At 39.9% G+C, this 23,854-nt stretch overlaps 1 protein-coding gene across 3 annotated transcripts; it reads left to right on the forward strand.

Moving 5' to 3' along the window:
- The first annotated feature begins 23 nt into the window (after positions 1-23).
- LOC116721348 (nucleoprotein TPR-like) lies at positions 24-23,843 on the forward strand. 3 transcript variants are annotated; one of them, XM_032565009.1, is made up of 55 exons: positions 24-282; positions 955-1,059; positions 1,147-1,211; positions 1,777-1,867; positions 2,040-2,143; positions 2,308-2,472; positions 2,595-2,687; positions 2,789-2,869; positions 2,960-3,047; positions 3,138-3,275; positions 3,384-3,478; positions 3,725-3,922; positions 4,011-4,118; positions 4,193-4,416; positions 4,522-4,685; positions 4,924-5,033; positions 5,150-5,298; positions 5,385-5,547; positions 6,345-6,479; positions 6,661-6,801; positions 6,923-7,127; positions 7,222-7,418; positions 7,500-7,640; positions 8,626-8,742; positions 8,830-9,033; positions 9,136-9,326; positions 9,826-9,973; positions 10,078-10,215; positions 10,370-10,501; positions 11,014-11,144; positions 11,256-11,466; positions 11,992-12,084; positions 12,550-12,663; positions 14,229-14,333; positions 14,463-14,654; positions 14,746-14,784; positions 14,983-15,171; positions 15,294-15,405; positions 15,515-15,708; positions 15,833-15,900; positions 16,087-16,286; positions 16,379-16,585; positions 16,711-16,832; positions 17,282-17,356; positions 18,227-18,445; positions 18,543-18,735; positions 18,809-18,996; positions 19,439-19,510; positions 20,394-20,482; positions 20,608-20,720; positions 20,807-20,905; positions 20,989-21,130; positions 21,613-21,710; positions 23,235-23,324; positions 23,517-23,843. In XM_032565009.1, the coding sequence occupies exons 1-55, from the start codon at positions 132-134 to the stop codon at positions 23,552-23,554; spliced, it is 7,434 nt and encodes a 2,477-aa protein (XP_032420900.1). In that variant the 5' UTR covers positions 24-131; the 3' UTR covers positions 23,555-23,843. The 3 variants fall into 3 exon arrangements, with proteins under 3 accessions (XP_032420900.1, XP_032420902.1, XP_032420901.1); XM_032565011.1 differs by having other exon boundaries at positions 11,992-12,080; positions 12,576-12,663; XM_032565010.1 differs by lacking the exons at positions 23,235-23,324; positions 23,517-23,843 and adding an exon at positions 21,969-23,220.
- Positions 23,844-23,854: the final 11 nt, after the last annotated feature.

Raw genomic sequence — 23,854 nt, forward strand, 5'->3', positions numbered from 1 at the left:
ATCTATTAACGTAGCTTCAGACTTCCGTCGTCCGTACTCTTCAGTTTTGGTGATAGAATACAGTCCAGGACTACAGTTAAGGACTTTGGAGTCCAGTTATTTCTTTCGTTTTGGGGGAGGAGTTGGTGGAGATGGCGGTCGTCTTACTGCAGGCCCTAGAGCGGACAGAGTTGAACAAACTCCCGAAAGGCGTTCAAAACAAGCTGGAGAAGTTTGTAGCAGACCTGCAGAATGCTAACGAGGCGCTAAAGACGCAGCATGAGCGGTTCAAAGCAGACAGTGGTGAGTAACATCCGCCTAGCCACTATCATAATTCACTGTTATTAGTGTTAAAATGACATAAACCAGTTGTAGACAACTCCTGACTGCTAGAATTTCTTTATTTGTGTCGTTCGGTGTACAAACTATTGCCGTGTTTGATCAATTTTTGGATAAAAATCACCCTTCTGTGCTAGCTGCGGTGCCATGCTAAAAGCTAACTTCGGCGGTGGAGAGGGATTCATCACACGATGCTTAGTAATCTCCTGTTTGAAGGCCAAAATCACAAAATAATGCAAAATATTCTAAAAGTGTTTTTTGATCTTTGTACTTTGTCTTTGTATATATATATATATATATATATATATATATAAATAAATATACTGACTGGTAGTTCAGACTGGTACTGAACTACACAGACAGCACCCTACAGGCTATCATAACACACGGTGATGTAGAAAAAAAGTCTTTGCTAAAAATTAAATAAATAATCTGTTAACTAAAAATAATTGTCAACATCATAAATTGTGACAAAAGCAGCCATATACATTAATTTTCACTCTGTCACAAATTTAAAGAGTTAATAATATTCCTTTAAGCAATTTACACATTCTTTGTCAACATTTTTGCACAGAAAAATTTACTTTCATATTCTTATGTATCCCTGCTTACCTGCTGAATATTTTGTCCCTGCAGAGCAACGATACTTTGACTTTGAGAAACAACTGACAGAGAGCCAAGAACAGATCCTTTCTGCCACAAACGACCTGCAGATCCTGAAAGAGGAGAATAAAAAACTAAGTGAGTTCTCATCTATTTATTATATAACCAATAAATCGGTTTCCTTACGTTGCTAAACGTTTGATCTGAATGTTTCTCTTTGTGCAGATGAAGAGCTGAGCTCTTTGAAAGGAATAGAGGATGAGACCAGTGAAGAAAAACAACCACAACAGGTAAAGGAAATGAACAGTTCCCAAACCTAATTTTATCCTCTCCCTGGTTGGTACTGATGGCTGGTTAATTTGCTTAATGTGACAGATCTGCTCCTAAATATGATTAACATAATTTATTATTCCATTCAAAGTTATGTGATCTATTCTTATCTCTATTTTAAATTTATTTTTTAACCTTTTTGTCAGTATGAATTAATTATTCCAAGAATATATCTATTTTAAACCCAAAATGAAATTAATTATGGTACATAAATATTTATTTAAAAACATGGGTCCAGCAAGGTAAATTCAGTATATGGATAATGTGGGTCATTATGCAAATACAGTCAAACACAGTTACTTATGGTCAGATGACACTTGAATGTCCGTCAGATGTTTGAATTTGGTCAAATGAAGCTTTATTATACACAAACATGATTGTGTTAAATGTGTGTTTTTAAGGGTTTTTGTTAGATCAATAAAGTTGTTCAAAAGTTTTGGTTTCAATCACTGAAATAATAACAAATTAGATTTTTCACTATTGTTATAGTACTGCATCTGTGTATTTTTTAATCTTTTTTTGCAGCAAACCAAGGCAAAGTATGAAATTGAGGCGGAGAAGAGAGAACTGGAGAGGCTGCTGGAGAAGAGAACGCAGGAGGTGGAGAACCTGACAGGTAACTTTGTTATTTAGGTCTTCGTTGAAATATTACAGAGCTCCTAAACAATGTGCTAATACGGCTAAATCTCCATTATTGTTTTAGAGATGTTTTCTCATCTCAGGTTTTTGTTTGTAGCTGCAGAAGACTTGCCTTATTTCTTCTAAATTTGTGACATTTGTGTTTTTAGAGGACATGAAACGTCTGAATGAGAAGCTGACCGACACCAACAAACTAAAGATGGAGCTCCAGCTAAAGCTGGATGAAATACAGTCATCGACAGCCTCTGTGCAGGTCTGATAGCTTTTCTTCCGGTTCACAATGATGTACTACTTCATGCTGGTCTGCCACGTAAAATCCACTCAATGGCTTAAGGATGTTAATGCTTTTACAAGGCAGTTTACGAAGCCAAAGAGGCAGTTTTTCTTCTAAAAGATAATATATCACTGTAATTGTAGCACCGAGAGAAACGAATGGAGCAGGAGAAAGAGCTGCTGGAGAAGAAAGTTGATTGGTTAACTGCAGAGCTGTCGACCAAAACTGAGGAGTTACTGAACACCAACAGAGAGAAGGGGAAGGAGATACTGGAGCTGCAGGGCAGTCTGCAGAGCAGCAACGAGCAGGTGGCAAACATCTAAACACACCTGGGGATAAAAACACTGATATACTGCAGGCTTCTATGTTAGGGTTGGGTTTTGTTGTTCTGTTTAGCTTCTTAATGTCTTATAATATTTCTCTTCAACAGGTGAGCAGACTTGAGAGTCAGCTCACTTCTCTGAAAGAACTCAGCGAAAGCCAAAGTAAAAGAGCTGAAGATCTCAATAACAAACTGAAACAGGTAATTAGTCCTAGTCCTATATATGTACACTTATTTTTAGATAAGATTCCCCTCTTATGTCTGCTTTTTTTGTATATTTCTTTTACCATCTGTCCCTCAAGGCAAAGGATGAACAGGTTGCTATGGAGGAGAAATACCGTGTTGAGCTCAACGCTCATGTCAAGTTATCTTCACTCTACAAGGTCAGAACCACTTAAATCTTAAAGCTCTTGATTACTGATCACTGATTACTAAAAAAAAGAAAACTCAATGTGGGGTGCTTCCTTCTGCAGGGTGCAGCGACTGACATGGAGGCAAAGAACCAGGAGCTGAGCAGAGCAGTGGAGGAGCTTAGCAAGCTGGTCAAAGAGACAGGAGAAGGTAGAACCTCTGAGTATTTTTTTTACTTTAGCTTTCCATATGCCATTCATCTCTGATATTCTGTGATTGACCGATGTTACGACTTTTCAGCTAACAAGGGTCTGGAGAAGAAAGTTTCCGATGCTGAAGAGCAAAAGGTACGAGTTGAGGCAGAACTTAGAGAGAAGATAAAGAAAATGGAGAAGGAGCTGGAAAATGCAACGATGAAGGCTGCCGGAAAAAACTGCTGTATGAATATTCACTCACACACTTTGCAGATGCCAGTGTTCATTCTGTTGAAGATGGAGTGTAGCAATGGTAATTGTAGTGCTAATGTTCTGTGTTTTCCCCGTGCAGGCGGGTCTTCTTTGACAGAAGAACAGCTGGACTCCATGTGTCCATCAGCGACTGCCATCGCTGCAATTGTCAAGCCTGGCATGAAATTTTTCGATGTAAGAAATAAACCCAGTTAACTGAAGTTGATTTTGTACAGTTTTGACTTAATTACTGCTCTAGTTAATCACCTACAAAATTAACTTACGATTATTTCAGTAATCGATTAATTGTTTCAGCCCTACTTTGGCTAGAAATAAACATACATTTCTTTATTTTCAAGCACGGAGAGAGTTTGGAGTTGAATTTTTATATTCAGACACCACTTTTCTGAGTAAAACATTCCCCTTCTGTGTTTCCCTTAGCTATATAATGCATACGCAGAGTGTCAGACCCATCTGCAGCTCGAGAAGCAGGAGACGAGGAGGGTGAGCAAAGTCCTTGATGAAATAGTGCAGGAGGTGGAGTCCAAAGCTCCTGTGCTCAAGCGACAGAGAGAGGAGTATGAGAGCATGCAGAGGTCAATGGCTTCCCTATGCAACAAACTGGAACAAGCTCGAACGGTGCGTCAAGTTATTTGCACATGAATTTATTCACTTAGTGGCATTAAGTAATGTCTTTCATAAATGGGAAAACATTTTATGCCACCAGGAGATCTACAGTCTGCAAAAAGAGAAAGATGAAGCCAAGCAGAGCTTCGACGCCATGGAGAGAGAGAAACTAAAGGCTGAGAGGCAACTAGAGGATTCATCTGCGCAGGTATCGGATATTCAGTGTGAATTCATAGCAGTAACCCAGATCTGGAGTTTAACGTGTTAACTTGCCTGGCTCAGCTGTGCAATCTCCTGGTCGAGTTGGAAGAAGCGCGCGGCAATCGGGTGTCCAAAGACGACGGCAGCTCCTCCGATATTTCCAGCACCTCGGAGGTGAACAGCTCGAGCCTGCTGTCGTTCCGCAGCGTGATGGAGCTCCAGAGACAGAACCAAAGCCTGCTGGGAAGACTACGGGAGCTGGAGGAGGAGAAGAGCAGGGAGCGGTCCAGGGAGGATAACGCACGGTAAGAAATCCTGTCGGTAGGTTTTATTTTATTGGAAGTGTTTCACAAACGTTCTAAAAGAAAATGCCTTCTTCTCTTCTTATCATCTTTTATCTCTGCATATAGCATAACGGAGTTGGAGTCTGTTGTGGATAAACTACAGAAGGAGGTGGAGCAGCTGAGAGAGCAGAGGAACCAGCAGAAACAGCTGGCCGACTCCAACGCTAGGCAGAGAGACATGTTCAAGGCTCTGCTGACTCAGAGCACCGGCTTCAGCTTGCCTCCTCAAGGTGACACCAGAGCTCTGATAGAAATATCCATTATTGTCCTTCAGTGAGGAGACTTATTGTACCAACAAAGGGACAGACAAATGGAAGCATGTAGTCGCAGAAAAAGAAAAATATAAAATAAGAAAATGTACTGAAAGGGCAAGTTTACAACTTAAATCATACTCGGATTAAATGAAATATGCAACTGGAAGCGTCTAATTAACAGAATGAGGTCATAATTGCTTGTTTTTGTTGACAGGTCAGGAGTTGATTCTCCGTCCTTCCGCCCCAGCTACTCGCTCCACTCCTCAGAGAGCCGCTGCGGCAGAGTCCAGCCAGACCATTCACACAAAAGCTGCTCTAAAACAGGTTCGCATTTTCACAAGGCTTGGTTATTTCCCTCATTTTATTATTCTAACACGGTGAATGGATTACGGAAATCTCGTCCCAGTCTCCGCTCTGAAAGTAAATCTGTTCACTTCCAGCTCAACGACTCTTTTGCCTTGTATAAGAAAGAGAAGGCTGAGAATGACCGGATGCTGAATGAAACTAACGACCGATTGCAGAAGCAGCTGGCGGAGCTCCGCTCCAGCCACGCCAAACTCACTTCTCAGCTGGACTTCAGTAACAAGAGGTTTGTTTTTTTTCTTAAAGTAAGCAGCAAAAACAATCCTGTTTCTGTCCTCAACTCCTAAGATAAGTGTGCATCTATTTGTCCAGGTATGAGATTCTTCAGGAAACTGTGTCAGCTTACCGCAGAGAGATCAGCGCACTGCAGAAGAGTAACCAAACAATGGCCGCCACAGTTCAGCGGCACGAGCACAACATCCATACGATGGTCCAGGACCTGAGGAAGGCCAATGAAAAACTGGCACTGGAACAGGTGAGGGAGAAGAAGAATATTGGGGATATTGTTTTAAGTTTAAACGTCAGATTGTGTTGGACCTTGGATGCTATTTTGTTCACTTCAGCAATAACCATTGATCATATTGGCGTTTTCAAACACTTGATTTGAGATTAATATATACCCATGTATGTCTTGATAGCTTTGTTTTATTCAAAAAGATTCATGTTATGTTCAAATTTATGAATTCATAAACTAAAAAAACAGAGAAAATATAACTTGAGTCACTATAGAGACTTTATTTCTAGTGAGAGTCCTCTGAATAATTTAAAAAAATAAAATTTCAGCTATTAATTGGTTTCAATTAAATCAATATTTTTTGTATACCTACATTTGTCTTCATAAAAGGCTGACATCAACCAAGTCTTATCCACGTTTTAGCAGAAAAAAAAAATATATATATATATATATATACACACACTTTCATAACGAATACAAAAGATAGTGAACTGGCACTATCTTTTGTATTCTTTATGAGAGTATATATTTTACTTTTTCTCTCATCTGACTTTGCATTCATTTGTTGCTTTCTTTTTTTGCTTTATCTTTTATCAAATACAGATGGCTATTTTCTAGTTCTAGTTTAATAAGACTTTACGTTTGCCAGTTTACTTTGAGATCTTTTTTTTAAATTCTTGAAACGAGTTTTACCATACTTCATTGCTAGATTTAGTTTATATCAGTAAGTCTGGTAACATAGAAGTTCTGGATTTATTTCTTTAAGTCATCAGTTTATGAACCACTAACAACCACTTTTTTCCCTTCCCGTTCTGCAGGTGCGTGTGGAGAACCTGACTAAAGAGAGAGACATGTTGCGGCAGGCAGAGTGTCGGCTCGATAAAGAAAAGGAAGCTGTTCTGGCTGAGCAACGCAACCAGAACCTTCTGCTGACCAACCTGAAGACCATACAGGTATCCAACCAAACTGGATCCTTTTGGTTTCCTCTCTTTCTGTTCTACTAGCAGTTGCCGCTGAAGGCTTTTTGGTGACTGTTTAAAATTAAATATTACATTTAATTCAATAGATTTCTTGTCAGTAAATACACATACATTTTCTTTTGAATCATCTAATTTGTCTTTATTTTTTTTCAAGTTGGCCATGGACCGTACAGAGACGGAGACTCGCCAGCGACTTAACAACAAAATAGAACAGCTGGAGGCTGAACTGGCCTCAATAAAGACCAAGCTGGAGGAAGAAGTTGCTCAGCGACACGCCCTCGGACGAACCATGGATGTACATAAAATGTTTCTCTCTTTCTTGACATAGTTAAGGATTCTTAAGCACAGTGTAGCTAGATTTTCAAGCACTATTTACTATAAATGTTTTTATTCTGCTCCGTCTTTCTGGATTCTAGGCCCAGTTATTAGAAGCAAAGAAGCAGCTGGAGACACAAAACATCTTGCTGCAGAAGACCAAGGAGCTTCTGCGTGGCTCTGAGCAGCAGGTGACCACGCTGAAAGCTCAGCTGGTGTCTGTGTCTTCCTCCGAAGCCACTACCGCCTCCGGCATCACAACCACCCCAATCATCAGATCTGCTGCCCTGCGGGCTCCACTCAGAGGTGCATATGTATGCACATGATACATCCAGCACTTAGAGACAAACCTTTGAGTTTTGGTGATGACGGTGTTTGCGGCTCTGCTCGTCTCCCACAGTACACTCCCCAGTGCCAGCAGCCTCTCCGCAGCCCGGCCAATCAGAGCAGGAGCTTTCAGACCTGAAGGCTCAACTACGAAGTGCCGAGGAACAAAACGCTGAGCTGGCGGAGCAGCTGAAGAACGCTAATGCCACGGTTGAACAGTACCGATCTGTAGTTCTAACTCTGGAAGACAGCTTGAAGAAAGAAAAGGAGGTAGACAACGCAATGGTGCCAAGTTGGCTGAATATAGTAAAGTAAACACGGACATACTCAATGTTTCTGTCTTTTCTTCAGTCACGCTCTCCTCTAGAGGTCCGACTGAAGCAGTCGGAGGATGTGCAGAAGCAGCTGGAGAAAAAGATGCTAGAGGTGGAGAAGCTGAAGCAGCAGGAATTGGAGGAGAGGAAGAAGGCTGTGGATGCAGTGGAGAAACAAGTAAGACCATCTCGGCTGCTACAGCAGGGCCCAGCTGCTCCTTTTGCCATTTTAAGCAGTGGAGGACCATTAATCTAAAGAGACGATGTCTTCCTTACACCGAACGAGATTTTAGATTAACTCAGTGATCCACTCTGATCTTATGCAGAGTAGCCGCACTAAAAGGCGAAACAAACTTCTCATGCTCATCAGTTTTTCTAAATAGAACTTCCAACAGTGAAAGACACTACTTAACAACTTTTCAGTACATTTTTTAATATTTTTGGTCAGAAAATACAAACCTTTTTAGATCTATTGATAACATACTCATTTACGGTGTTTTAACACCTCATAGTCCAGTAAACTACTTTTGTTACATTTTCAGCTGGTGTGATTCCCTTTCATACTGCAATGTGTCAAACAAACCAAATCCTTTGAAAATCCTTTCCTCTCCTCGCTTGTGGAGACGCTGCACCAAAATCCGCAGAAGGAAAAATAATTAAAACCTCTGAAGAAGACACTGAGTGCAACTTCACCACAAAATGTCAACAAAAATGGAGCAGCGTCAGATTTTAGCGATTGTAAGATTTTACTTTTGTCTTTGGCCAAAAACTTCAAGTCATTTCTCCTGCTAGTGCTAGACTCTCTGGTTTGTTTTAGTTTGGTGTTCACATTTGAATTCGAACCGGACCAGAGTTCACTTCAACTGAACCGAGACCGAAGTTTGTAGGTGGAGCAGAGTTCGATCTTTTGGTCAGCGCAAGAGTTTGATTGCACATTCACACCTCGCCAAACTAACAGGACTTTCTAGACTAAAGAAGTGGAGTCGGATTAAAGTGGACTAAACAAGGCTGGTGGGAACGCACCCTTAAAATATCGAAGCTCACTTAAATTAATAAAAACGCTTTTAATTCCTTAGTTGGGTATTTATTTGATGAACATTTTGGTATGTATTTTCTGGCCACGATTCATTCGGAGTGAGTCTAAACCTGATTTGTTTGTTGAGGTGTTGGAGCTGCAGCGCAGTCTGAAGGCCAGTCAGACAGAACAGCAGGACGCCCTGGAGAGAGCTGCCGCCGCCGTCACACAGGAACAGAAAGCCACACAGAACAGCCTGCTGCAGGTTCATTTTAAAGAAACCAGCTTCTTAAAATTCCAACTTCGCTTGTCTAGAAATCAGGCTTTTACTCAAACTCTATTCTTCCCTCAGACTAAGCTAGCTGGCGAGGCGCAGGCCAAGTACGAACGAGAGCTGATGCTTCATGCTGCCGATGTGGAGGCTCTGCAGCAGCTGAAGAAAACATCCCAGCACGAAGCAGCACGCAAGAGGGAGATCGAAGAAGAACTGAAGAAAGCTACTTCCCTCCTACAAGTGAAAACTAATGTCTGGATTACAACGGAGAAGCGACTAAAGGTACGACCATCGTAAAGGTCTTTGATGTGTTTTTAAGCTGAAATATCTATATTACATTAGCCTTTGATTGGTCGAAACAAATTTGCTTCCACTCTTTTGCAGGAAGAGCTATCCAGTCTGAAATCTCGCTTTGAAGAACTGGGAAAACAAAATAGTCTCCTGCTCCAGCAGATGGATGAAATGGCTGCCAGGAGTCGCCAACAGCAGCAGCAGCAACAGCAGCAGCAGCAGCAACTGGACCTTTCATTTAGTGAGGACGGAAAAACCACTGAACAGATTCTGGAAATCCTTAGGTGAGACCTCTACCACAGCTGGGGTCACTGCATCTGCTTTGACACAAGCATTGCCAATTAATTATGCAACTTCTTAACCAAAAGTAACTTTTTTGAGAATATTTAACTCTTTGATTATTAGCACAGTTAAGGTTAATATGTGGTCCAATGGGTTTTTTTTCCCATCTAAAATGGGTTATTTGATTTTGTTTTTTAAAATTTATTTATTTATTTTTTACCTCAAGTTCCTTTTACTTCTTGATTTTGAATCCAAGGTTGTTGAACCGGGTTTGGATTGGATGCCAAATAAAGCACTGGTTTTTGTATATTTTGGGAATTGAAATGAAGGTATTATGAATCATAAACTGCGGTTTATGAAATTTTTCATTTCAGTCCAGATTTCTGAGGTGTTAACTGTTTTTCCTGTCAATTGACAAAGTGAGAGAGCAGTGCTTTAATGATTGTTTTACTTTGTGCCAGGCAAAGGTTGCTAAGTTCAGTGTGTTTGCGTGTTGTTCAGGTTTGTGCGTCGCGAGAAGGAGATTGCTGTTGCTCAGTCCGAGGCGTCTGAAGGAGAGGCTCTTCGCTACAAACAGCAAGTCGAGCACAAAGACAGAGAACTGAAGGAGCTGCAGGAAGCTCTAAATGGAGAGAGAGAGAGGATGCAAGTACGAGACTGCAGGCCTTTGACCAATGCAGAAATGCCTTTCATGACAAGTAAAGCTGGAATAGATAGTAATGATAAGTGTCTGGTGGTTTAAACTTTCCCCAGTTGACCAGCAAGACTCTGTGTGAGCAGCAGGAACAGCTGAAGAAGATGGAGAGCATCAGCGCTCTGCAAGAAAACAACAGGATGCTGAAACTGGACCGAGATAAGCTGGAACTGGAGCTTCAGCAGGCTCAGGCTAAAGTAAGAACCAAGCAGTAACTCTCATACTGTCTCTTGCTGCCTCCGGTTGTCTATTATTGGTATTTCAGTTGTACTGAAATATTACATTACAAATGTTTAATTGAAGACATTTAAGATGTTGATCATAAATGGTTTCTTCTTTTGTTCCTTCCAGGTAACAAAGCTACAGTCAGACATCGCCCCCCTGCATAACTCTCTGTCTATACTGTCGGAGAAAAATGGTTCCCTGCAGGCTGATAAGAGGCTGCTGGAAGACGACCTCAAACGCTGGAAGGCTAAAGTTCAAGTAAGAAGGAAACAGTTGCTCTTTTAGTGTTTTATCAACAGTGGTTCAGGACTCAGTCATAGAATAAGTTTTGTGTTATAATGTGGGAAAATTTAGGATGTTTGTCAAGAGGGAAATATTCTGGAGTGGTTGAATGCATCTTTAAATAGCAAACAAGTCTAGCTGCATTTTCAAATGTCCATCAAAAGCCTGACACCAGTGTTCAAATAGTTTAGCATTTGGGACTGCAAATATAAATACATTTGTCTATTATCGATACACATTACTATTATCCATCAGTCTTCCCTTTGTGCTGTAAATTCTTATTGAATTGTTTTCTATGTGAACTCAAAGATTTATCAGGTAACAAGGTTTCTTTTTAGTTGCCACTTTACAGAACTTAGACATCTGTGGAAAATTATTATCTTTACATATATATTTGTGGTGTTTTTTTTCACTTGTTGTAGTGCACTGTGTTGCTGTCTCTCTTAATTTTTTTCAATTTGAGTAAATTTCAGTCTTTGTGTCCACAGCACCTGGTCAGCCAACAAAAAGAGGGAGACGCCGAGGAAAAACAGAAAATCACAGCTGAAAAAGAGGCACAACAGAAACGCATAGCGCAGCTAATTGAAGAGGCGGCTAAGCTTAGGACTGAGCTGGCCAGGTACAACACACCTCACTGCCGCGCTTCTTGGAGTTGCACTCAAACTGCAGCAGGAATACAAAGAGACACACGTTTTTATTTTTGCTACTCTGATTCTGTTTTGTGATTTAGATCCAACGCCAGCAGCAATTCAGCTCAAGCCCAGCTTCAAGGTCTCAAAGACTCTGTGGTCCGCTTGACATCGGAAAAAGACTCTTTTAAGAAAGACCTGGAAACCAAAAACAATGAAATTCTGGAGAAGAACAGGACCATCACTCAGGTGAAGAAGATTGGACGCCGCTACAAGACTCAGTACGAGGAGCTGAAAGCCCAGAATGATAAGGTAGGACGGAGCACTTTGGTCAAATAAAGATTGATAGTCTGATATTAATCAATACAGAAATGTAAAACCTTTTTAGATGCTTATTTCCACTAAAGCTGGTGCTTGTCAACCAGTTGTGTGTGAAGGATTAATGTTAAAAATGGATTCATTTCAGCCGGAGTGTTTAGAAATGGTTTTACTTTTGTGAACATCTGTCACAGCTTCACTTTTTACTTTGTTTCTATAAAAAAATCTAAATGTAGATCTAAATATCTAATTCAATTTTAATCAGTAGTGGAGTTAAAAATATGCAAATATGTTATTTAGTTTAGATTATGTCTACCTAATTTCGTGGCTTCAGGTTTTAGTCAGGGAGTAACGTCTCTAAAGCAGTATATTGTAATTTTATGGGGACTTTTAATTGTTCTTCTTATTTCTGCTTAATCTTTGATCTAAGTCACAAAGTAGAAACCTTTGACTTTACAGACCTAATGTTGAAGAGCGTGAATGAAAGATGCAGTGATTAATAATTAGTTTGGGTTCCAGACGGCTGGGGAAACTTCTGGAAAGAACGACCTGAAGAAGACCCAAGATGAACTACATACTCTGAAGGAGGAAGCTCAGAAAAGGCAGGCAGAGGTGAGTTCAAAAGGTGGATGTAATTTAAGAGTTTAAGAAATACAACATACAACAATTAATTTTGTAAATAGTAAGCATTCCTCCTTTAGGATTTTCCTGAGCAGGACCAAGTATGTTAAATAGTGGATGCATGGTCTGCTGAGTTAAAATGGCATTTTTAGCTTGTTTAGACTAAGGATTTGATAAAAAAAGGTTATAACTTATGTGTAAATTTAGTCCTTTTATCCCCCAAACAGCTGTGAATACTATTCAGACTTTATTAGTATCAATAAATATAATTAGCAAACAAATCTGACATTTTATAGATGCAAATTCTCTATAAAATATAGATATTAATTTACAAATATTTAGTTTGACACCAGATCATGTTTGGCATAAATATGTTTGCGCAATTATTTTTTCGAGATGATTTTGGGTGAATCACAGTGACCTTTTTTTTTGTTTGTTTGTTTTTTCCCCCATCAGGCTCAGAAGTCTCAGCAGGACTTGGAGGCGGCTCAGAAGGAACATCAGCAGAGCAAAGAAAAACTCCAGGAGCTCCAAACCCAGCTCACACAGAGCCAGAACGAGCTGACACAGGTGACACACACAGACATAAAGATGCTTTAGGGCTTGTTTGTATTATTTTGCTTTCCACTGTGCTCCAGTGGTTTGCACTGTTTCCTGGCAACAAGAAAAGCCTGCATTGTAATCCCAAACTGTGGTCTCACCACATGCAGTTTGCATGTTGTCTCCATGAATGAAATTCATTTTAAATGTGCGGTTTGAAAGCTTTTTTGAACAGAGCACTAAGGTTGGACGATTTGCAAAATTTTCCCAACTGATATTTGTTAGTAAAATAAATGATTATGGGCAATATATTCGCTCAGGAGACTTTTGGACTTTGTAAACATACACAGACTAACTTGAAAATTTAGAACAAAAAAGTCCAAAAATGGCGAAATTAGTTGCCAAAAAATACAGAGTTGCCTGTTTGGGATTACTTTGGCTAAAAGAGGTAAACCACAAGATGTAGCAAAAGTGGATGCTAGTTTCAGCAAAGGACTCGTAACTGCAAGAGCGTTACAATTAAAGGTGTTCATGCTTATTTTCCTTGTCAAACCATATCCAAAAGAAAAATCCTATTTGCCTTTTTTTGGCTAATTCCGTATAGTTTTTAGATGTTTCCGTCAAGTTTTTATTTTGAATGTGCCAGCGTGCTTAAAAGGACATAAAACTGCTGCAGAGATAGTTTTTTTTAATGGAAATGCACACATTCACTGAAGACTTTTTTTATGTTGTATTTTTTCTTACTTGAATCCATAAACCAGGTAGTAGTAGTCTCTTGTTGCCTCTATTTTCCATTGTTTCCATTCCATTCCATGGTTGTTATTTAAATAAATGTATTTTCTGAACATAGGATTCAGCCTTTCTGTTATAAATCTGAGTAAATAAATTACTGCTGCACTTTGGGGCACTCTGGTGAAAATAAAAGCTTTGCTTGCAGCTGGAAGGAGTTTGTGCACCATTAAAATGCATCTTTTGATTTTAATCAAGCATTGTTAGCGTCGTAGTTAAGAGCGTAACCTCATAAGCCAAAAAGGGCTTGTTGTGACAAAATAAAACTTTGGCTTATTTACTGGGGAAAAGCAAAACCGATAAACGTTTTCTGAGAAGGAGTTTTTGAGAAGGAGCAGACAACTCATCTGAACCAGTTTTGGTTCAAGGTTACAGGTGTAAGCCTGAGAAGTGCATAAACTGTGGCGTCTTTGTTATAAGCGTGAGAGAAACTCAAGGATGAGGAGAACGGAAAGGGAAGTTCTCCCATTCTGAAGAGAATAAAAATTAATTGTATGTTTTTCACTTCTCCTTCTCACTTCCCTCTTCAGCTTGATCTCAGAGAATCAATGATTTTTCATTTTACTCTGACTTTCAAATAAAATATGCAAATGCACATTTCTCTGATTCAGTTTGTCTCTTTTATTAATAAGAGTTTATTCAAAACAGGCTCAGCCCATTATCGATGGTCTATAAATGTGTCTAGCTTTGTAAAGCGCTTAAGCGCAACACCATATTTCAACAGGATGTCATCAGCTGTTATCTCTAATTTTAATGGAAAGAAGCTGCTCAAAATCATTTTCTTCTTCTATTTTTTACCTTTGTAGGCCCAGTCCCAGCTGAGTCAGGTCCAGACCCAGTTGCAGCAGAATCAGAGCCAGCTGGCCCTGAAGCAGAAAGTATTTGACCAATTCAAGAACCAACTCCAGCAGGTGAGATTAAAACTGTTCTAGGATTTTGCTCTGTTTAGTGACGTAAACAAAACATTTCTCTGTTTACGTTTGTGTTATATAATTGTATTTATGCTTTTAATACTGCATATTCTTCTGTTCTGATTGTAGTCACAGATCAAGCTAAAATCGGTCCAGTCTCTGGCCCAGGCCAGGCAGAACCAGATGCAGCAGATGCAGGAGGAGCTTCAGCAGGCTAAAGAGGCAGTCCAGCAGAACGCTGCTAAAGAGAAGGAGCTCCAGCAGAACCACAGTCAGGAGGTCAGCAACCTGAAGACCTCTCTCAGTCGAGCCGAAAACAAGGTGAGACAGAGTTAATGTTTTCTAAACACACGGTTTCTTTTTGTAAAAGGTATCTGATCATTTTTCTTCATCATCTGATGTCCTCACATAGGTGGCAGAGCTTCAAATCCAACTGAACAACCTGCAGAAGGTTAGGGACAAACTCTGAATACGTTTGCTGCTTCTAATATTTGGACAAAATATTTTCCAAATGTTAATTTAATGATGCATGTTTGTAAACAGGCAATGTTTCATAACTCAGTTAAACTTGCATCAGGAGTGTTTACCTGGTAGATCCAGTTGTACATATTGTGTTTATTCATTTTTGTACTTTTTTGTGTGTTTTAAGACCGTTTCTGAGCGTGAAGCAGAGATTATGAAACTGCAGGAGCAGCTAATTGAAGTTAAGCGTGCTCATGAAGCTAGCCAAGCAGCACTGACCAGCCAGAGTTCCCAGTCTATCCAGGCCAATGACTCCACAGCTGCTGGAGATTTCAGTCAGACACAGCATGATGAGCTGACCAAGCTCAAACAGGAGGTGCTCGCTTTAAATATTATGCAATCCATTCTTGATTGGTTTCTTCTGCACTTTTATGAAGACGTAAGTAAAAACAATAGTTGTATTAATGTTGGAATCTTATTTAATCTGGTTTCCTGCAGCTTTCTGAGAGTAAGAACAGAGAAGATCAGCTCAAACTGCAGATGGCTGAGAAAGAGGAGAAGACCAAAAAGGCCATTCTGGGAGCCAAATTAAAAATCGGCCAAGTAAACAGTAAGTTGGACCTGAAAATATTTTGACGATTTAACTAACTACATTTAGTTGTTTCATTGTTTTTGAAGTTTAGTTTCCTGTGTTGAGTGTCTGGATCTTTCACCTGCAGGTGCCAAAGAGCAGCTCAGTCAGGAGAACGAGGAGCTGAAGCAGAGCAAAGAGGAGCTGGAGGTCAGGATGAACGCCCTCAAGTCTCAGTACGAAGGAAGACTTCTTCGAATGGACAGAGAGCTGAGAGAACTGAGAGAGACACAAGCTCACTCTGACGGGAGGGAGGAAACTCAGGACCAGGGCGTAGCCAAGGTACACCATGGAATTGTTAAAATACTGCATCTTGTTTTATATGCTAAAATTAGCAGATTCTTCTATACATTTATTGACTTGATTTTTTTGTTTTGTTTTTTTTTGTTAATTTTACCTCCAACAGTTGGATCAGCCCAGATCTTCAGACCAGAGACAAATTTCTTTGAAAAGTCCTGCTCAAGACAGGGGAAGGTAACACCAACGTCAAGGACTTTGCTTTTGTTTTGAATGTTTCGTTGTTGTTTTATGCAGGATTAAAGCTCCATTTGGATTCAATAACGTTGTTTTTCATGGATGGACGAGAAATGATCTAGAAAAAGTAAATTTCTCGTTTCTGAATCAAATTGATTGTCTTAATGTCAATTTTTCCGTGATCAGCCTGAGCACCTCTGAGCCACCCACCGCCAACATTCGGCCCACTCCAAGCACTCAGTCACCCAGCAACAAGCCGAGTCCGTCCACCGGCAGCAAGGCCACCCCTCGCGCCAGCATCAGGCCCATGGTTACACCTGCACCTGTTCCCATCCCAACACCCACAGCCACAGTGATGCCCACTACACAGACGGAGAGTCAGGAGGGTAAAAACGCAGAAACTTTTAAAATAAAATAAAAATGAACAACTCAAATGTAACTTTAGATGTGGGAGAGTAAAATGTGTTTCTCTCTACAGTTCTCATCTCTACAGGAGCTTCTGTTCACTCCACTAGCTCTTCCCTCATGAATCCTCTGGCCTCCTTAACTCAGCCAACCAGCACTCAGGCCACGGCCTTTGTTCAGCCCACCCAACAGCAGGCAGCCAATCAGGACGCAGGCTCCAGCATAGAGGCAGAATGTCCATCCACATCCTCCTCATCCTCCTCCTGCATGCCTTCAACAGGTGATCAACAACATCGCCTTCAGATGCAATTAACCCTGAAACTTCAGACATTACCATAAAGCACACAGCACACAAATGTTTGATTTTAGTGTATAAGCCGATGTTCACGTTTTTGTTTGGTGTAGCTAAAACTGGCTCAAAGCGAAGCAGAGAAACCGAAGAGGAGGAAGAGGAAAGTCGACCTGAGAGTTCCCAAACACCTCCGAACACTAAAAAACTGCGACTGAAACCAACAATCGCTCTGCAGGTCTGCAACACCCAGAGACTAAAACAACACAATAAACACCTTTTTTATTTAAATTTTTATCATTTGCCGTATTTCTCACTTTTTACTTTGTTCTAGATCCATTTCTGTCACATGTTGGAACTTCTATTGAACTGTGAAAAATTCTTAACCATCTCTATGGAAAGTTGGTTGTCTGGTGTAAAACTACAAGTGCATAAAGTCTAAATTCAAAACTTAAATGAAGGCGATGCCATGGCAAACTGTTCCTTATGCTTTGCACGGTTGGCTTTAGTTGAAACAGTGGAATCCTATTAAAGATCAAACAGAGACTAAAAATATTATCTACCATTTCAGTGCTCTCTTCTTTTTTGCCTTTGCTAAAGATTGTTGATGTATTAAAAACAGTTTTACAGTTTAAAAATGAGAATTACTGCACAAAAATGAGGTATGTGTAATTTGCCTTGTTGCAGATGGAGGGTGATGAAGAGCTGGAAGGAGAGCTGGGGGACATGGGAGAGCAACAGGTTTCGCCTGATGACAGTCGGGTCGGTTCTTAGAGAGAAATGAAGCAAAACCATTTTTTAGAAAATAGACACAATACAGATTGTTGTAAGATTTACACATTATTTCTGACACACCATTGTAACTCCACCTGGTAGAAAAAAATCAGTACATCACGAGGTTTCCCCCAGAAAACTTGCTAGGGCAGTCTTTCGTCCAACATTCTGTCTTGTTTTTGAGTTAAAAATGTTTAAAAGTTGACAGAAAATTTGAAAATATCACTTAATAATTATGTGAGTTGAAAGATTGGAAGATTAATACTTGAAAATCAACTATAAAGTCTTAAAAAATGCAAACATTTTAAAAATACTTAAATAAATAAGCAGTGCTAAACCTGGTAGGGGCACAAGTAAAGCCTAGTAGCCCACCAGGCTTATAATACACTGGGGGAAACCCTGCATCAAATATGACCTCGGTAAATAATGCATTTTGTAGACGTTCTTTTTATTTTTGCAAAAATCTTCTGCTTGTCATATTAAAAAATTAGAATCGGCATCCTGATGAAGTTCATTTATCAGAATAAGAGTACCGCTTGGAAATAACAACCTGTGAGCAGGTATTACACACACTTTATATTAATACTTCTGTTTAATTATTTTTTCATGGAAAGATTAATTTTCACATTTTAAATAATACATTAATTTAATTAATATGACTGTACATGAGGCAGAAACATCACACGGATGTATACAAAAATAAAATCAAACAAATACTACGAACCTGAATGAAATGACTCAAGAAGCAATAAGGCATAAAACAAAAAGTCCAAGCTTCCACTTTGTTTTTGTTACATGTAGAACTGTAAAGTTATATATATACAAATGTGTTTTAATTTGTCCGTGTTTACTCTGCAGGAGCTCCCAGAGGAAGGCTTCCAGGTGTTTTCTGAGGAGGACGAAGGAGTTTCCCAGTCCGTCCCGTCTGACCAGGGCTCCCAGGGCTCGGCTTTAATTCGAGACGTCATTGTGATCGACACCGACAGCGAGAGCAGGGAGAGCAAAGAGGGGGACCAGAGAGTGGAAGAAGAGGATGAAGACGAAGAAGAGGATGAAGAGGAAGCAGAAGGAGAGCAGGTTTGTCTTCTTTTCTAACCAATTAGTGTTTTTTTTGTTTTTTTTTAGATGCACACATGTCTCTGCTACTAACTTTCTCTGTTCATCACTGTCTTAGGAAGAAGATGACGAAGAAGATGATGATGGAGCTGCTGACAGCGGGATGAGAGGAGGAGAGGAGCACAACGAGGAGAGTCAGGAGGCTGAAGATGAGAGAGAGGAAGCCGCTCCTTCAGGGGGTTCCAACGCTGAGGAGAATGTGAGTGGCGCCCCCACCAGCTCCCAGCGCCCTGCTGACCCCTCACAGAGCGGTAAGCCCAAAGCCTACAACACCACTTCCTGCACACCTTTGACATCGCCAAACCGAGTCGCTGTCTCCTTCAGGAGAAGGCACCAGTTGCGGAGCAGATCTAGGATCTGCTAGGGATTACCTCCACCACCCTCCAACCTGCTCCACTGCACATTCCCCCTGCTCCTCCTCCCTGATGCCCCGCCTCTCCCAGCCCCGCAGGCCGTCACCCCGGCTCTTCATCCAAGCGCCGGCACCTGAACTGGGACCCCCACACACACAGGTAAAACCAAAACCTATCATTCTATATTAACAAAGGTTTGACTTTTGTGACAAGAGGTTTTGTTTGGAGTATGCAGCGTCAGTGGTGTACTTGTTTCTCAGGATATTTCTTTTTTTTTTTACTAAAGGGAACAGTAAAAACTCATTCTAACTCTTAATGTTTTAAATCATCTTCCAAGTACTGAAGTATTTGCGATGACGTGATAAAAGTATTTTAAACTTATAAGAGTTTAACTTTCACCCTGCAAAGGAGCTGCTTCATTTTAGAAGGTTACACCGCTATCATGTTGCATTTAAATAAAAATACAACGAAAACATTGCTGCAATCACAGCATTGTTAATTTTGGAGCTTTCTGATATAAATCTATAATTTAGTTTTTAATAAACACATCTACAGTCCTGTGATAGAAATGTCTGCTTTTTCTTCTCGTTTTCTTCTTTAGAGACAACCGTCTCAACTTCGTAGACCATCATCGGGTCGTGGACCTCAACTAACTCCTGGATTAGCCTCCATGGTAAGAAAATGATCATGTTTGATTATATTACTAGTCTGATTGACTTTATAGTTTATATTCAGCGTAATTAATTAAGAATCAAGCATAAATAGTTGTCTCTATTTATTTAGAAAGAAGTTACCATCAGAAGTTACCCCCAAAACAAATGTATCAAATTTACAGAACTGTTAATTTGATACATTAACAGTTCTGTAAAGGATGTGCTGCCAGACTTAAAGTCTGGCAGCACATGTATACCATTGTTTCAGCATTTACAAATGACACAAATGTTGCAGCAGATACTGAATATTAATTTTACAAATTTTATCTCATGACGCTTTATGCAGATGCTCTGTCTGCCTTATTGAACTTTCAATCATCTTTTTATGTTTAATGCTTGGAGTGACTCCAGCTAACAGCAGTCCAAACTATTTTCTATGTAATTTGGAAATAATTATTCAAGCCACCAGGGGGCACTTATAAACATTTAATCAGACCTTAGTAGTTATTAAGATATTAACTCAGTTCTGATACTGTAGAACACACTTCATCCCAATACACATGCACTACATATAACATACCTATATGACAGGACTTGGAGGCCCTCAAATACGGAAAATTACATAAAAACGCGCTTTTCTGATATGCCAATATATCTGGCAATACAATCAGTGGTTAAATTATTTTAAAAATTACACATCGCTGGCTTCTTCAGATGATTTTTGTTGGACTCCCCTCTACTAAGCTCTGACTTGTAATTTCTTACCTTCTTGGCAGAACATTGTATGGAAACTGAATCACTTGTTCTGTCAGGATAAAATCTTGTGGCTGATCAGTTCATGTGAAGTTTATCGAGCAGGTAAAGGTGCTTATGTCAGCTGAGAATGTCTGCGTGTTTCTACAGCCGTTCTTTGATGACGATGACAGAATGGTTCCCAGTACTCCCACTCTGGTGGTCCCGCACCGCACCGATGGTTTTGCCGAGGCTATACAGTAAGAGTCATACACATCCTGTTGTTCTTCTCATGGAGGAATCTCTGCAGGCGCTGCGCTCGTTTATTCTCCTTCCTTTCCAACAGTGTGGGAATGACCGATGCTAACTGTGTTTAATTCCTCAGTTCTCCACAGGTAGCAGGCCTCTCCACCAGATTCAGGTTCGGGCCTCCGGAAGATTTGCTGCAGCAGGCATCAGCTTCACATTCGGACCTGGGACAGCTGGCGTCTCAAGGAGGTGCAAACCACACACACACAGTGACTTCACCAAACTATTCCTAGCAATGTCATCTGATTTTATAGATAATGCTTTTGTACATGTAGGCTTGGGGATGTATGAATCTCCGCTCTTCCTGGCTGCTCATGATGAAGATGGCGGAGGGAGGAGTGTCCCTACCACACCTTTACAGGTGGCTGCACCAGGTGAGCCGACACATACCTTATTTTTGTTTGTTTGTTTGTTTCTTTGGCATACTCCTTTTTGCTAACACTCTTGTTTCCCTCAGTGACGGTCTTTACAGAGAATATGCCCTCTGACAGTGGCGACAACTTGGCCTCCCAGTCAGTTCCCATGGTAACTGCCTCAACTGGGATGGCTGCTGCTGCAGACGATGGAGATGAGGTTTTCATGGAGCACGAAGGAGAAGGGTGAGGATCTAATGCAGGAATTCATGTTGAAGTTAACATTATGTTCATTTTTTACTTTGAATTGAACAAATAAAATAATGATGTTAAACGGTTTTGACAGCAGAAAAGCGCCGCTAGAAAACATGGTGTATTGTTGTAAAAGAGGATGTAATTTGATACATTAACAGTTCTGTAAAGGATTTGAAGAGCTGCAACACTGAAGCTTTTTACTAAAGAAATTATTTAATGTCTAGTTTTTCATTAGAATACATACTCATGTATTTTTATAAAACATAACAAAAGTACCAGCCATCTGTGCTACAAACTAAACTTTGCTCATAAAAGAGCAACACAGAGCAAGCCATTATTATTAAATTATCATTTACCTCCATAGATGATGTCGGTGTGCAGATTTCTTGAATACAATGTGTTTAGTTAAATCAGGAGGAAAATATGTTGTTTTTTTTCCATGGAACCTCCAAAGTTTTTGTATCTGTATTCAGTCCAGATATTGACGTTTCTCTGGACAGCCAGATGCTCCTGGAGTCAACAGGACAGCAACGTGATGATGCCTCCCTGCCGTCTACAAGTCAAGATCCTGGTAATTTACTCCGTTCAATAAGCCTTTAATCTTAAATCATGGCCTGGATTGTAAATTCTTGATTATTGTGGTTTACGTTATTCAGTTAATTAAGCGTCCTCAGGTTTCAACCAACAGTTGCTGTTGTTAGCAGCATGTAAAGCTTGATCTAATGAAAAACGGCTGTTCAAATTAAATAGTTTTGTCCAGGTATCCCATCCTCACTGACTGATTCTGTGATTGATTTAAATCCATGTCTGCTCCTCATTCATGCTCTAGATCTGCCAACAGTTTGTACAAGAAGTCTGACGATAAAATCGCCCTTACACACCAGTCTGTTATGCAGCAATCACACAAAGTATCTCACCAGGGTTAAAACGTTTCCAAAAAGCTAAAGCGTGGCATGTCTCCACTCAACACTGATGAATTATAAATCTACTGGTCTGATTTCATGATGGGTAAAAACGCAGCACCTTGCAACAAACAAACACTGTGAATGCCTCAGCATTGATGCTGGAACTAAAAAATGGCCTCCAGTCACATGAGCTTTTCGTCATGTAAAATAACTAACTCTGTTTGGGATAACAAAAACCCAATGCCGACAGTCATGACCATTAATGTTCACGTTACACCTCAAGTAAAATTAACAACATTTATGTCACAAGTGAATTACTTCTGGCAGTTTTACAGCTTTAACAGCTGCTGTTAGAGTAATGGGCAGGTAGTGAAGCGATGAGTTAAAAACATGGATTGCTGAACCTACCAGGACATCATGCTGTAATATAGGCTCACGTCGGGTTTGTTTGTCTCCTGTCTGAATGTTGTCCATTTATTTTTGCAAAATTCACCAAAATGCATCATTGAAGGGGCTATTTTTTCCAAAATGTTCACCTGGAGCATAATCTTCCCACTTAAAAAGGAGTGCCTTTAAATCTAGCCTAAAAACCCACCAGTTTAGAGTTGCATTTGAAACATTCTGATGTGTAACAATTTCACTTGTCAAAATATAATGTTTCAACTGTTGACTGTGTCCTATGATTTTGTATTTTTGTGTTTTTATGATGTAAAGCACCTTGAACTGCTGAAATGTGGCATACAAATAAACTTCATTGATCTATTAACCATTTTGATGCCCTCACCATCTAAACAGGTTTGATATTGCAGCTTGTAATCCATTATCATTATTTGTAGCAGGGACTCATTTGGAGACCAGAGGAGATCAATATTTTCAGCCATGACCCATAAGTTGTAGTTTGCCTCCATCTTTGTGGCACCTTAATTTTTAAAAAACTTTTAAAAAGTAAATAGGCCTTTTTTGACGGGCTTATCGTTATAGCTTGATTATATGATCTCATCTCTTATCTGCTTAATGTTATGAATGTATTTTACCTTCTTGTGTTCACAACAGTTTTTACCTTTTGGGAAGCACTTTGTTGTTTTCACCTGGAAATATGTTGTACTCACTTGCCTACTAAACCTGTTTTTGTTTGCTTGTCCCTTCACTGAACGTTTTTCCGTAAATTCTCACTTTTCTGTTTTAACCAGACACCAGCAGTGACAGTCAGCCTCGCTCAGTAACAAGCCAGCGTCAGATGAGCATCCTCTCAGGCAGAGGACGGTTCCTCAGTCGCACAGGTAAGGAGAACCGACGGCTTTCTAACCTTTGCTTCATGATTGTATTAAATGGCAATTAAACAAACTCCAGTGACTCAAGAGTACAATGATAAAGCAGTTTATTGATGTGCAACAAGCAGCATATATGACATGAACATGTTTAATCACAGCATGGGTCCGTTTAGTCAAAAAGATTTTCATCTCTCGTTTTAGGAACATTTCCTCGAGCAGGAAGAGGCGGAGCCACATGAAAAGGGGGTGTGGCCTGACGCTGACATTTAAAAAGAAAACCCACTTAAACATCAATGTTCCAAAAAGTTTAAAGGTCACATAAAAATTTATTATCACAATTTTATAGGAGACGTACCAGGTTGTCTTTTCTCATATAAGAGATGTTTGATTGTAAAATCCAGTGAGGTTTGGTGTAATTTGTCCTGTTTGTTTTTAGATTTTCAGACGAATCCTGATTTGTTTTTATTTTGTTCTGTTTGAGCCTATTCTGCAAGTGTTTTTAAGAATAAAGTGGAATAACAAATAGCAGCAATGTCATG

Source organism: Xiphophorus hellerii, chromosome 6 (genome assembly GCF_003331165.1).
Source record: "Xiphophorus hellerii strain 12219 chromosome 6, Xiphophorus_hellerii-4.1, whole genome shotgun sequence".
NCBI lineage: Eukaryota > Metazoa > Chordata > Actinopteri > Cyprinodontiformes > Poeciliidae > Xiphophorus > Xiphophorus hellerii.

What these genes read in the sequence shown, in the direction of transcription:
- LOC116721348 (XM_032565009.1), top strand. Translation starts at nt 132, where the DNA reads ATGGCGGTCGTCTTACTGCAGGCCCTAGAGCGGACAGAGTTGAACAAA. An exon ending in TTCAGCAGGCTCAGGCTAAA is followed by an intron (nt 10,216 to 10,369) that starts GTAAGAACCAAG and finishes TGTTCCTTCCAG; the next exon opens with GTAACAAAGCTACAGTCAGA. An exon ending in AGGACCAGGGCGTAGCCAAG is followed by an intron (nt 15,709 to 15,832) that starts GTACACCATGGA and finishes TACCTCCAACAG; the next exon opens with TTGGATCAGCCCAGATCTTC.